Source organism: Tachypleus tridentatus, chromosome 1 (assembly GCF_004210375.1).
Source record: "Tachypleus tridentatus isolate NWPU-2018 chromosome 1, ASM421037v1, whole genome shotgun sequence".
Classification (NCBI taxonomy): domain Eukaryota; kingdom Metazoa; phylum Arthropoda; class Merostomata; order Xiphosura; family Limulidae; genus Tachypleus; species Tachypleus tridentatus.
This window is the reverse complement of record NC_134825.1, coordinates 29027183-29042860: the sequence shown is the minus strand read 5'-3', so window position 1 is coordinate 29042860 and position 15678 is coordinate 29027183. Positions and strand designations below refer to the sequence as shown.

Sequence of the window (15678 nt, the reverse complement as noted above, 5' to 3'; positions counted from 1 at the left end):
GTTGTGTTTATTTGATTTCTAGTGTTCGAAAACGTGTGAAGGTGACTTTTTATGTTCTTTGAATCTGGTTTCCATTTTTCTACTTGTTTCTCGAGTAAAGAAGTCGTGGCAGTTATGACATTGTATTTTATAAATAATGTTGGTGCGGTGTTTGTCAGTGTAGTTTTTACATAGTATAGACCTCAGTTTTGTGCCTGGTTTTGGAATAAATTTGTTCTTTAACTGGAATGTCATATTTTGTGAATCTGACGATGACCAAAGAAGGTCGAAACTTTGTTCGCTCCTCTACGTAAAAAACCCAAACAAGCCGTTTTTACACGTATATTTTTCTCTACAAGTGGGTTTTCTCGACATCACTGATTATTATTTCATCACGGCGATTGTACGAGAAGTGTAAGTCTTTGTGTTTTTTCATGTGTATTTGTACTTATCTGTTACCATTATGTCTGAACTAGCATACCGTACACCACTATTAACAGTACACGCTCATACGTTAAGAAACTAAGAAATTTAAACCAAAGAATTATCAATAGAAGAAATTACATCTATTTCATTCAACAATGTAGAAAGGAACAACAAACCCCTAATTTTGTAAAGGTAAAACTATCAAAAAAATTTAATAAATACACAAACATTATCCAAAATTTACAGAAGAAACTATTTAAAGCTATGTTGAACACGAAATACAAAGAACTACATGACTTACAAAAACAAAAAATAAACCTAGATCATCAACTGGCATGCTGCATTAAACCAGAGATTTATGGACTTATACAACGAAACATAAACCAAATCAACACTAGGAACGACAGAGACAAAGAGATCAGCCACAACAAAAAACTAAGATGCAAACAACAGAAAAGATACCAACACGACAAACCGTTGACTAACCTCATAATTAACAGATCCGACCGACAATTAAACACAGACGAGATACATTTATTCAACAGAGGACTCAACTTCGCAATAGCACCTAGGTACATTCCAACCATAGAAATCAAAACATGTCTGGAAGATCTAGCCAGGAAACTTGTGATACTTTCCACAGAAAACAAAAACAAGAAAACAACCAAAACAACTAACTGAAAGAAGACAACTTAGATAACTTTATTGACATCCAACAGCCAAATTTCCCAAGAATAATTAAAAAAATTATATTTTCCAGAAACACCTAAAAACAACATCTTAAACGATTTTTTCAAAGAATTTTTTCAGAAAACCATCAACATTATTTCACAAAACAGAAAACTAAGAAAAAAACAATATTACAAAAAGAGACATTAATTCCATTAAAAACCTAAAACAAGGCAAAAACATAAAAATTCTAAAAGCAGATAAAGGAAACGCTATAGTCATAATGAACTTGAATGAATACATCCAAAAAATGAAGAACATCCTGTGAGACACTAACAAATTTAAACCAATACACACAAATCTAATAAAGATACACGAAACGCAACTAAACAAATTACTACTAAAAATGAAAAAAGCCAACACAATTTCACAAACACTTTATTCCTATCTACACAAAACCGACTAACGCACACCACAAATATACGGCATCTCCAAACCTCATAAACCAGATTGTCCATTACGACTAATAATGTCCACATATGAATCGTTTAATTACAATCTTGGTAAATACATAGCATGGGCATTCTCCAAATATGTAACATCAGCCAGCTCATTCATTAAAGACTATTTTAATTTCAATTCTAATCTTATTCGACTTAATCATAAAGCCTTAATGGCCAGTTTCGATGTCATGTCCTTCTTTACAGAAGTTCCAACCGCTGAAGCCTGCAAGATAGCCTTGGAATTCTATATCTGAGACCCTAACCCACCTACAGACATTCCCAGCACCCCATAGAATTCACCACGATGAAGACAAACTTCATGTTCAACAACCACAACTATATACAAACAAATGGTCTAAGCATGGTAACCCAGTATTACCAGTTCTAGCCAATACTTTTATGATACAAGTTGAAACACAAGCAATTAACATAGCATTACATCCACCAATATACTGGTACAGATATGTAGATGACACGGTTGCGGGATTCACATCTACAGAACACATACTTAATTTTTTTCAATCACATTAATTCTATACATCCCAACATCAACTTCACATGTGAACAAAAAGAAAAATCAAATATCATTCCTTAATCTCAAAATTACAAGAACTGATACAAAATTTAAAAGAAAAATCCACCGAAAAATCACCCGTACTGGGCTATACATTCCTTTGGGCTCAACACATGAAACAAAACAAAAACTCAACATACTAAGAAACCAAATAAACACAGTCATAAAACTATGCTCACAAGATAAAATTAATGATGAATTAGACAAAATAAAACAATACTTCATCAACATCAATAAGTTTCCTCCACAAACCGTAGAAAACATTATACGCACACACCTAGACAGAAAGCAAAATCAATCAACAAAAGTAAATATATCTCACGAATCAAAAAATCACGGAACCATACACTGCTGCATACCATATATTCCCGACATCAGCAGAAAAATAACCAACATTTGGCAAAAATTGAAACAAAATATGACATTCCAGTTAATACCAAATTTATTCAAAAACCAGGCATAAAACTGAGGTCTATACTATGTAAAAACTACACTGACAAACACAACGCCAACGTTATTTATAAAATACAATGTTATAACTGTCACGATTTCTATATTAGAGAAACAAGTAGAAAAATGGAAACCAGATTCAAAGAACATAAAAAGTCACCTTCACACGTTTTATAACACTGCAAGTCAAATAAACACAACATAACCATAAAAAACACTCAAATACTAAATAGAAAAAACAAACATAAACAAACGCAAAATTAAAGAAGCCTTATTTATACAACTCAAGCCCAGAATAAACCAATACAAAGGAACATCTTTATACCTGTATTAAAATAATATAATAAATAATATAATAAAATAAATAATATAAAATTATATATTCAAACATCTAACACCGCCTTCTACATTCCGACACATGTGGTCAGCTTCCTGTCAGTTACCTCTTTCTTTCTTTGTGAACCTGACGATGACCGAAGAAGGTCGAAACGTTGTTCGCTCCTCTACGTAAAACATTTTCTCAACCCAAACGAGCCGTTTTTACATATATATTTTTCTCTACAAGTGGGTTTTCTCGACATTACTGTATTTTGTAAACATCATTCAGCTAGTTCGCAACGTTATAACAAAACGCCAGTGCTCTGGATCTTTTATTAAACCGTATTTAAAATGTTCTTAAAAAAAAAACAACACACAAAAAATCAGTGACGATGGTGTACCCTGAATATTTAAATCAGTTGCGATAGATCAGAATCATGTTATGTACTGACCTGGGAATGTTTAAAAATAAGACCGCGTGGATGCGAAGCTCCTTCAATCTTGGTGTCAAATCCTGACCATCGCACTAGAACATAGAGCAAAATACAAAATATATGTTCTGTTTAAAAACCGTCTCTTTTATATATAATAGTGAGAGTAATTACTAAACTTGTTGCTACCGATCTAATGGTGTTGGCGTGCAACAGTTGCTATATAAATAATTTTTTCCTTTGTACTGTATAAAACTATACCTAACTAACTAACATTAGAATCAGTAAACTAGAATGAAAAATATTAGTCTTAGACATGACATGAGCAAAGAACACGATTGCATTAGTTATTTATTCCTTAAAATCCAAAAGTACTTTAATGATTCAAAGACTGTGAACATCCTGGTACGTTAAAAATACGATAACAGAAATGACGTCAGTGTTAATTTTAGTTTTCAATATAACAGATTGATATAATTTGACAGCTTAGCACACTTTGTCTATAAAAAAAACATAATGTTTCATATTGCACAACAAATATTTAGTAATTTAGTTAGTACTGCTAGAAAAGTCAAAATTAATTGCAAAAACTTACTTTAAGTGTAACAAAGTTGCACAGATATTTTTTCGTGTTTTTTTATTGCACAACAAATATTTGGTAATTCAGTTAGCAATGTTAGAAAAATCCAGGCTAAATGCAAAAAAATAAAAATAAAACTTACTTCAAGAGTGACAAAGTTGCACAGATCTTTCCATTTTCTTTGTAACAAATCTTTTCCACCTGCTTGCCCATAAAACATTTTGTTTTTAAGCCTGCTGTTGAATCGATCAGGTCGAGCTTCTGTAACATGTGTTACTATTAGAACTCGAAAACACATAACCTGTTTGATAACCATTTATTTTTAAAAAAATCTCAAGGACTTAAAAAAGACATTCAAACCAGTCCACACAAACCAAGTACGTTCTCTAAATGTATATATTATGTTTTTCGTAATTTATTTCGATGAATTTTTTTTTTCCTAACGATAAAACTGTTACACGATGTCAAAAGGATGACCTTAAACATTGTGTTCAGAGCACAAAAGAGAAGTTTAACATAAAATCAATATTAAATTAAAGCGTGAAGGCTGAGCATCACCTCATTTATTGATATATGACATTTAAAACAAGAAAAACACTAATAACAACATACATTGGAATTTCCCACTGGACTTGCGTAAAGTAGGTTAAAGAAGCTAATTAATAATAATTACTAGAGGTTGATAAAGGCATTTATAGGAGAAGTACATATCTTAACTGCGTCAGGGATGCTGCCTAGAATTAACTGTGAGAATCAAATTATAAGTAGAGCACCAGGGCTGAATTTTGTGTTTTTCTTATAGCAAAGCCACATAGATCTATCTGCTGTGTTCACTGAATGGAATCGAGCTCCTGATTGTAGCGTTGTAAACCACTAGACTTATTGCTTTCTCAGAAATGGGTAGTTGAATGTTAAGCTTAAGTTAATATGTAAGGATGAGAAGACTGGCTAGTTGGACATGTTTAATCAGCTTAAGGCAGACGAAAGAATGGATGTATTACATTTAAACAAGGTAGGGGATGGCTTGTTCACAAGAACCATTCATTCAGCTGTAAAGGTTTTTAGCTAGAACTAGACAATATAAGAAATAAAATAAATTATTTTAGAGCACTGGTAGGTTGTTATTATTGTTTTGAATTAAGCACAAAGCTACACAATGGGCTATCTGTGATCTGCCCACCACGGGTATCGAAACCCGGTTTTTAGGGTTGTATGTCCGCAGACATAACTCTGAGTCACTGAGGGTTCACTGGTAGGAAGAGAAAATTTAGATATAATGGGAATCAATGAAACATGGATAAATGTACACAATTTCAGGGACAGAAAATTCTTTAAAATACAAGGTTATAGATTATTTCGTGAGAAGTTGTTACATACCACGAAATGATCCCGATGAAATTAGTGAGAAGCTTTACAGTGAGATTAAGATTTCAACCGTTAATGAAGTTATAATAATGTGTGATTTTAATTTCAGACATGTATATTGAAAAATTCTACAGTCAACCCGTGAAGGAGAAAGATTTTTGGAAACTCTTCAAAATGGTTTTCTTCGCCAATTGGTCAAAGAACCTACTAAAACAATGCTATTTTAGATTGATTGTTAACTTCAAATATAGAAATGATTGAGAAGATGGAAATTGAGAAACATCTGGGTGCAAGTGATCACTGTTCTCTTAGGTTTTGTGGTTTGTTTCACATATAGATCACGAATAATGATATTTTGGTTACGAACATCAAAAAAGCAAATTTTGAAGGGATGTGATAAGAATCATACGTTTTAAATCAGGCAGCTGAGTTATTTGGAGACTCTGATCAAGTGTGGAAAATATTTAAGCATACTTTTTTTAAAATATTCAGGATAAAAATATTCCTCATAGAAGGAAAAGAGTGAGTGCAATAAAAAAACAGGTTGACTCACAAATAGTATAAGATTAAAATTAAAAAGAAACATCACAAAATTAAGAAATTTAAATTGACTGGCTTGAAAAAGAGTGTTAAAATTATAGAATTATAGAATATCAAAAAAAGTTGATCAAACAGGAAATTTAAGTATCAAAAAGTATTACAATGAAAGATTTTGCTGAAAATGTTAAAATTAGCAGTAAATACTTCTTTAAATGTTAGGATGAGATTAAGATCTTTGAAGGGTGATAAAGAAAGATTCATATCTGATTATTATGAGATTGCTGGGTTTTAAATTTAATCTTCCTACATTATTTACGATGTTTGTCACTTTGTACAATTAACAGATCGAAACAAGATGATCACATTAATTCTGCACATTTAAAGAAAAAAAAAGAGAAATTTCAAGATGATCAAGCTTCTGGGTCAAGAAATATTTTCCCAAGCGCTTTGAAGGAGGTTAAGGATTAGACATGAGTGTCACTTGTTACTACTGTTTACAAGTACTTGAATAGTGGACAGGTACCAGATGATTGGAATTTAGCTAATGTAACTCCTCTTTTCAAATGAAGTGATAAAAATTCTCCCAGTAACTTTGGGCCAATTAATCTTACATCACTGATGATAAAAGTTTTGGAAATTCTAACAAATGATGCTTTGCAAAGCCATTTAACAAAGCTTAGGATCTTACTGGACAGCCAACATGGTTTCACTAAGTAAATCTTGTCTTAAAAATCTTTTGAGATTCTTTGAAAAGGTTACTGCTTATATAGATGAGGGTAAATCTATATATACATTTGGTGTATCTGGATGTTCAGAAAGCAATTTGACAAGATGCCACATACACGGTTGATTAAAATGATCTCTACAGATGTGGGTGATAAGTTAGCAAATGGGAAAGAAGAGTGGTTGAATGAAAAAAAGGGTTGTTACAAAGGAAGTTAGTCAAACTAGATTAATGTTATAAAAGCGGTACCTCCAGGCTTAGTTTTAGGCCCTTCACACTTTTTAATTTATATCAGTGACATAGATAAAAGAATGGCTAAAAAATATTTAAATTTCCATGTGATATTAGGGTTGTAGGTGTTACTGGTTGTGGGAAGGATGCTTTAACAAAATAACTTAAATCATTAAGTGTATTGGACAAATAGATGACACGTTGAATTGTAATCAATGCATAATAATGCATGTTAATTATCATACTTTAAATAATAAGCATAATTCAGATAAGACTAAACTTAACAGTGTCATTAAAGAAAGGGACCTTGGTATAATGGTTAATCAATCTCTAAAGATTTTCAAGGACATAGTTTTTATTAGTGATATGAAAAATAAAATTTTTGGTTGTATCTACAAATATATTGAAAAGTCTGAAGAAGTTATAACTTGATTGTATAGGTCACTGTTTAGGCCACATTCTGAGTATTGTGTTCAGTATCACGCATCTTACCGTAGAAAGAACATTGAATTATTGGAAAGGGTTCGGAGGAAAGTTACCAGAATAGTGCCTGGTATCCAGGGTTATCATACGAGGACAGGTTAAGATATCTGAAATGATTTTCTTTTGATAAAAATTTAGAGGGGGTATGACTGAGTTCTTTATAATTTTAAAGTGAATTCATAGTTTTTATGCACCATCTTTTTCATACTTAACAGAGAGTAGACTAGGAGAGAAAATTGTAAATTTTAGCAGATAAGAGTCGTCTTCAGTTAAATCAGTTTTATTTTTCTAACAGGATGGTTGACCTATTGAATGAGTTACCTTCAGATGTTGTGAGTGCAGTGGATTTAAATAAGTTTAAGTAAAGGATTGATAACTTTATGAACGATAAAGGTTAGTTTCGAGTTTTTTTTTTTTTAAATATCCTTAGTTCAGTTAGAGCAGTATGTTATGTGACGCTTAATCCGTAGCTTTTTGCATACACACCCACACATATTATAGTCAATAAAGGAGATAATATGAAATTATGCCTATTAAATATATCTATGATAATTTACATATGCTTACCTCTTGCTTCATGGAATTCCAGAGCTATGTGAGCATCAACACCGAGAGAGAAATAGTTGTTCATAACGTTGAGAGGCAAACTCGTTTTACCTTCTTCACAGCTTGAGGCGTCAATATCAGGATTTTTCTCAACATTAAGATCCCATCTGCGCAACATGACAGCAAAAAAGATCGAATAGTAATTAGGTGTCTGTATTGGTAAATACGTGTTGTGCTTATGCTTAGTTTCTGTAGTACGAAAATTTCGATTTATATATTAATTTGTTCACACATAATCAGAACAACTAAACAGAAAGTGAAATTTCACAAAGTGATTTAGATTTGTCCCGTTAGACTTTTTGCAGATTATGTGGATATACAATTTGGTTCAAAGCTTTTAATATGCACTACATAAATATCTAAAAATACACAATTCCTGAAAATAAATCGTAATTACGAAGAAAATATTTAAAACAGTTAACACTATAAAATTCGACATTCAACCCTTCAAAAGTGAATCATTACCTTTCAAATATAATTACAGTTAAAATCATCGTCAAAGAGGAAAATAATAAAAGTGACGCGGTTTGTGAAAATGAGATTCTTCCCTATAAGTTAAATATGAAATAATGGAAATTATTTCCTGCTGAAAGACATCTGTGTAACGTTCAAAGTTTCATAAACCTTACCTGTCTAGTTGAACAGTGTCTCCAGCTTGAATATTAGAGAGTATTTTAGAAATTGGTTCATCGGTGTAACCCTAAAAGAACATCAGTTTATCAGACGTGGATGTTAACTAAATATTAAACTTTAATGTGTATGTTCAATATAAATAATAAAAAGGAAACATTAACACATTGGCTTTGTTATTTCCTCCAAATACAGGGAGAAGGGTTTCGTAATCACTATATATATTATTTTAAAGGATTTATTGATTAACGTTTAATCTATATCGACATATAATGGTTAATTTTTTTTTCCTTCACGTGTATATGAATAGTACTCCTAAAACAAAAACAGAAGATATTTCAATAGGAACAGAAACGAACTCACCCCTCCCCAACCCAGTGCACGAGCTAGGTCGTTCCCTGTGCCTAAGGGCAGTACAGCTACAGGAGGTGAGGGAGTAATGCATATTTCATCAAGAAGCGACAGCACCCAGCCGACTGTTCCGTCCCCTCCACAAGCTAATATTCGCAGGTTTGGAACCTTTTTGAATAATTCTAGTCTGCAATAAACAAAATAAAATTAAAAGTTTGTCCTCAGGGCACAAAATTGTAAACGATTGTATTTCTGCAAAACTTTAGAAGAAAAAATATTTTAAAGAAATGCTTACCCAGCACTAGGACCTCCCTGAGTTAAATCGAATACTTGTCGAGGGTTAAGCAACCACTGGAATTTTTGCATTAATTTGGCCCCTTGGTTGCCTCCACTTTTAGGGTTTATGAACACAATTAATGGTTTAGACGATGTTGAAGGAATGGGTTTAATTGCAAACGTTCTTGGCTGTTCTTTCTCATTCTAGAATATAATATATAATTCGAATAGTTAATACGATAAGTTTCAAGACAAACGTGTATAAATAACGAAATTAGACGCCTATACATATATTTTTTGAAGCACTTCAATACAAAAGATGAACAATGTTTTGTTAAATACAAGTTTTAGTTTCTTATATAAATAAAGTTTTCTTCATTTTCTTTTTAATTTTCCACATGTATTTTAATACACGCAAAAACGTTAGCACATCTTTATGACAACTCCTATATTTAAACGCATATATCCGGCTGTCTCGTTCTATAAATCATCCCAGTGCATAGTTTTCCAAACATGAGGCTTCTGCTGATAGCTCATGTTTTTTATAACATAAATATTTATTTTATTTTCTCGTATTATATAATTAAATCGTTAAATGTGTTATCACCCAGACGGTGTTATATTTCTCTCGCAGACCAAAATTATTTATTTTACTTCAATGAATACACAAAAACGTAACACTTGAAGTGGTATTGAAATAAGTAATATCATTTCATCCTACAAAAAAAAATCTAACCACAGACGAAAACAATAATTAACAAAAAGAACACTGTTCAAAACCCACTGATGATGCTTTCCGAATGTTTTGTTATTATTCGAACTAACAGATGAAAAATAATTTTAGAGCTCCTTCGACAAAAATAAAAGTTTGAAGAACTTGTCACACACTGAATTAATCTGGTTTATAAACGTACATTGTCACGCAAATTATTCTGAATTATATTCATCGTTTTCTTACTTTCGAAGTCACTTATATTTATAAAGTTAATTAAACAGCTTAGTAGCTTTCAATTGTTGTTTATGACTTACCGTTCATTAACAAATTTGGCTGTACTTCTATAATCCTGTTGGATTTTGGTTTCATAGAAAAACCAAAAGAATGGATTTTCAGGTGTTGATGGTTTCAAATAATTAAAGTGATCCAGTGTTAAAATGTTTATTCCGCAAAGAATAATAATATTTACAAAATAGAGAGTAGAGAGGATTGGACGAAGAATAACAATTGGAGTCAAAGTCGCTTTATCATATATATATGAAAGAATATAATGTTTTATTTGTAATTGTGAAATGAGTCTCCAGAGTTGGCGCTAGCTTCGTATTAGGCCTTTGATAAATCTAAAGTAACGAATGAACGAAAACTTTAAAAATTGAAAGTATTTTACTTGCGTTTTGAATCGAATATATTTCATGGATTATTTTATGTAAATATGAAATAATAAAACTATCATAGAGGTGCAGTTCGCAATTAGGTTATTTTGTTCAAACTATGTTAATATCTATCAAAATATACGATCTAAGATTTTTCTGGAATTTATGTTAAATAACGTATTAATGCCAATACTACAAAACAAAAGATACGCAAATCGGGAAATATAATTTTATGGAAACACACAGTTCTAGGTGTTTCTAGACTTACACTGATCTTTATAATATTGGTGTTTAATTAATGTATTTTTAAATATATATTTGTATTTTAATAAGCAACAATATTTTGAAGAGGACAAACTTTCATTGAATGTAAGTGTACTTCTTTTCTTACATCATTAACAATTACTGGAGAATACATTGGTCATTCGTGTTTTATATCTATTCTTTTCATTTTCTTTCCTAATACAAGTAGGTTGTATCAACAGAGATGTAAAAAACGTGCATGGGCGTCTGTTACTAGGGCTTGGCTTGCCTGAGCACGGATGTGAACACGCATGAAATAAAGTAGAGGGTTTTCATTTTGAACACAATTTGTTTTCTAATGTAAACGTATATCAAGCTAATTGACTATGATAAGAACATAAACAACATGAAACCATCCCTCCACAAAAATATTTTCTGTGTTACACAAAGCAAGGTCACATGGTAGTATCCCTGATAGTACGCGCACGTCAAACTCGTCAACGATTTGTGTCACTTTGTTCTCTCACAACAGAACATACATCAAAAGTTGTTTGAAAGAACTGTTAAAAATCTTCAGTTTAGAGTTTCATTTATCCCTTAAATCCATCGGTCACACAACATATCTTCAGCAGCAGGGCAGTTAATAGAAGTTGTCAAAGATGGAAAATTGTACTGTGTGTGTGAATTCAGTTTAGAATTACATTGTTTAATAACAAAATAATAATCAGCTAATGTATGACTACTGTACTTTAGCAGGATTGGCTGTTACCGGCATTTCAGAGTGGCGGGTGGTGATAAGCAGCTGCCTTCCCTCTAGTCTTGTACTGCTAAATTAGAAACGGCTAGCGCATATAGCCTTCGTGTAACTTTGAGTGAAATTCAAAAACAAAGAAACAATCTGTTTAAGCACTGTAATATACAAATATTTTGCTATGTGAGCATAAAGAAGAGCAGAGCGCCATCTGGAGTACATATGATTCAGAGCTAACTACCACAGTGTGCTGTATAGCATTCATTGTTTATGATATACGAAATAATCAATTGTGTTGACATTATGGTTATTGAGTGTTTAATTAAATCGAGTTCCATTGAAAAAAAATTGAACATGGGAAAAGTTTTGTATTGTTTGTTGTTTATTTAAGCACAAAGCTACACAAAGGGCTATTAGTGCTCTGCTCCCCATGGAAAAGGGAGTCATGATAAAATGGAAACGAGGGAAGAAAGAAACAACATAAAATGAAATAATCGTGGAAAAAATGTTCCATAAAAATAATGAATGTTGAACAAAACATGGCTGACAAAACAAGATAAGCCCTTGGTAACGACCCACAAGTTAGCTTGTTATCTTTTCACTGTTGAAATTAAAGAGGCCATGTTGCTAAGTAGAAAATGTTTCGTTTTTTGCTTGTCTGTTTTCAGAACAATTTAATGCTGGCATATTTGGAAAAATATTTTATGAAGATAATTATAATAAAAAAATTCTCACAAGATTTACGTAGTTAATATCAGATTTATTTAAAATAATATGTATGTTTTGACAGAGATGCGATCATAATAAGATGCAGATTTAGAAACATCTGAAAGTTCTTGTTTTTTTAATACACGTAGTCCCGCAGTGGCACAACGGCATGTCTGCAGACTTACAACGCTAGAATCTGGGCTTCGATACCAGTAGTGGGCAGAGCAAAAATAGACCATTTTATTGCTTTGTGTTTAATTACAAATAATAAATGTATTTCTACCCTTTTAAAGCTTTCAAGGTTTAAATTAAAGTCATTAATCTTTTTATAGCATTTTGTTACCAGTTTTGGTTTTACTTTCAAAAAACGTTTTACAATTTTTTTCGAAGGCCGATAGAATTACAGAAATGTAAATTATGGCATATCTACGTACAGATATTGCTAACAATCTATAACTGATACTGAGCTGACATGTTAAAAACACCCAGTCGTTTAAGGTCGACCTCTGGCTCTTCTGATTTTACTGTAATTTAATTCATATACTAATAACAGAGATAAGTTTTTGAAAATGGAGCGAACTTCAAGTTACTATCACCTCGTAGATAAATATATATGATTTTATAAGGTTAATGCTTATTATAGCTTCAATAATAGTTTACGCACTTCAACCCAACAAATAAGCACAACAAAAATGCAGTTATAGAAAATAATCTGATATATATATAACTGATTTTATATGCCAGTCAGTATCAGTAGTTTAGTATACATAAATGAGGCTCATTGAGAAGTGGCTTTTCTCCTTCACTTCCCCTGTTTTGCATAAATATTTAATATATCAGCAGGAAGTGTTCAGCTTATTGAAGGAGACGTCGGGAAAAGATGGGAAAATTTAGAAAGGAATTTCTGACATTCGTCAGGCTATGGTATGAGCAGACAATATAATATGGTTTGTCAGTGACGTGCGAGTAATGTTGGGTTAGTTTTACATCCTAAAGTTCCTCGAAAAAAACATTCTGCAAAATAAATTTATATTTAAATATATTTTTCTAGGAATTTTGTGATGACTAAGTTCAGTGGTTTGGCATTTTTAGCTCTGACGAATTTAGTCAGAGAACATTATATTGGATTTGAAGCCTATTTTGTATCACGTAATGTTCTGCCAATATGGAAATGTTTTTTTTTTCGTTAAGCATAAAACTATATAATGGGCTATCTTTGCCCCCCCCCGCTGGTACAGCGGTATGTCTACGGATTTACAACGCTAAAATCAGTGGTTCGATTTCCCTCGGTGGACTCAGCAGATAGCCCCATGTGGCTTTGCTATAAGAAAACACACACCCACTATTTTAGCTGTGCAAAGTAGGGGCATTGACGTCTGGATCTTAGCGTCATAAGCATTCAGACTTATTGCTATGCCAGTCAAAATGGATAACGTTTCGTTCATTGGTTTAAAAAATAATTTTAAAATTCTATTCTATTATAATTTATGTTGTCGCTGCTTGTTGTTTTTTTTTTTTTTGGGTGGATTAACATTCCATAAAGCATTTTAAACTAATTTTTTTACAAAATTTACGTTTGAAAATTTGGATTCAAGAAAACTGAATCAACAAAAACCCATTATTTATTTTCGTTATTTGAAGTACTTCCATTTTTCTAAATTTTCATTCCAAAAATTGCTGACACACTATTTTTGGTACTATAATCTCTCTCTGTCCCTCTATAAAATAATCAAATTTAAATTTGTATAGATGTAATATGGAATATATACATCAAATATGATGTGATCAATCATTGTAACTAAGAAACTACTAAAAAAAATACGTATCAAATCCTAAAAGCAAAGTTTTTCGAACGTCAGAAATACATAGAGCTGTGTAAATGTTGACGTTAGCACTAGAATATCAAGCATCGAAATGTAAAGGTAGACACGACTATCTAAGAAGAAATTGGAGTCTATTCGTACTTATTGCACAAACAAACATATAGTTTGCACTAAGGTATGATGGTAATCTTTTAAGAACAAACGCTGCTCAAAACAACGACTTGTACATTGTCACATCAAATTATCATTACAGATACAATTTCAATTGACTATGTGAAACATTTTATAAAGCATTTTAATAGCTTGTTGTCATGGGAAGCAACAGTTGAGGTTGCCACGCGAAATATTTCACATTTTATATTATGAATCGCTTTCCACGATAGATACCTCACAAACAGCTACCATTTGAAAATTATGACAAAACACATTATTAACTGTTTGTTATAGCAGATAACATTCACAGTTACCCTTTAAAATTTTCACAAAAGATATTGTTAAATGATTTAAATAGTGATATAGTAAATATCTTAGAAATATCAACATCCAACTGAAGTATCGCAGTGTTAACATGTTAAATTTCTTAGATCAGATAATAGTCACTAATAGTCACCAACACACATTTCTTTAAACTCTAAAAGAAAACTTTTAATAACATTTTCTTCTCACAAGGGTGAAGACAGAAATTTGACAAATTTACGTTAAGACTAAAAAGTAATGGGAGAAAACGTAAACTGCCCTTACGTACAAATAATAATGTAACTGGCACATATGTATATGGTACATATATATATATTGCTGATAAAAATCTTAAGGTCAATGAACATAAAGAAAAAAATATACATTTTGTGTTGTTTGACTCAACCACTTATTTGAGTAGAGTTTTGAAAGATGAAAATAAGAAAAGGGAAAATAAAAATAAAAAACTCTTTTAACATTTAATAGGGAAAATGTAAATACTATGAAATTAGCCTAAATATTAGCTGGTCAAAAGTTTAATACCATACCAAAAATAAGTCCTAAACAGGGTAGGAAATGCCCAACAAGAGGTCTCAAAAGTGAGTTGCACTGCTGTCATTGCGGTTAAAACTTCAAAACATTCGCTTTGGCATGGTCGATAAAAGCGTTTGCAGAAGGCTGGTTGGAATGCTATTCCAGGTGGTGAAGATGGCTTCACGAATATCAAGCACTGTTTGGAGTTGACGTCCATTTCTATAGACTTCCCTTGCCATCCACCCCCCAAACATTTTCATTGGGGTTCAATTCGTGCGAACATGCTGGATGGTCCAAAAGAAAAACACGTTATTCGCCATAAAAAAAGTCCTTTGTCCTGCGGGCATTGTGAATTGCAGCGTTGTCCTGGTGAAAGATCCAGTCATTTCCACACAAGCGAGGGTTTTCAGTTAATAAGGATGCTCTCTCCAACATGCCAGTGTAGCCAGCTGCTGTTTGACCCTCTTGTATAACCTGAAGCTCCATTGTTTCATGGAAGAAGAAAGCACCCCAGATCGTGATGAAACCTCCTCCACTGTGTCGTGTAGAAAATATTTCCGGTGGGATATCCATATCGTGGCAGTAACGTTGGAAACCATCTGGATTATCCAGGTTAAATTTTTTCTCATCAGAGAAAAAAAAAACCTTCTTCCACTTTT

General features: G+C 32.1%; 1 protein-coding gene across 6 annotated transcripts in view; it reads right to left on the bottom strand.

Annotated features, from left to right (window-relative positions):
* LOC143244972 (eye-specific diacylglycerol kinase-like) overlaps positions 1-15678 on the bottom strand; it is a 324629-nt gene that overhangs the window by 21961 nt on the left and 286990 nt on the right. For all 6 annotated transcript variants that reach the window (XM_076490645.1, XM_076490634.1, XM_076490655.1 and 3 more), the window contains 6 exons: positions 9156-9340; positions 8873-9047; positions 8509-8579; positions 7841-7986; positions 4073-4191; positions 3372-3445 (listed from right to left, as the gene is read on the bottom strand). In XM_076490645.1, the coding sequence (XP_076346760.1) occupies positions 3372-3445; positions 4073-4191; positions 7841-7986; positions 8509-8579; positions 8873-9047; positions 9156-9340 (770 nt within the window). The remainder of the gene's footprint in view (positions 1-3371; positions 3446-4072; positions 4192-7840; positions 7987-8508; positions 8580-8872; positions 9048-9155; positions 9341-15678) is intronic.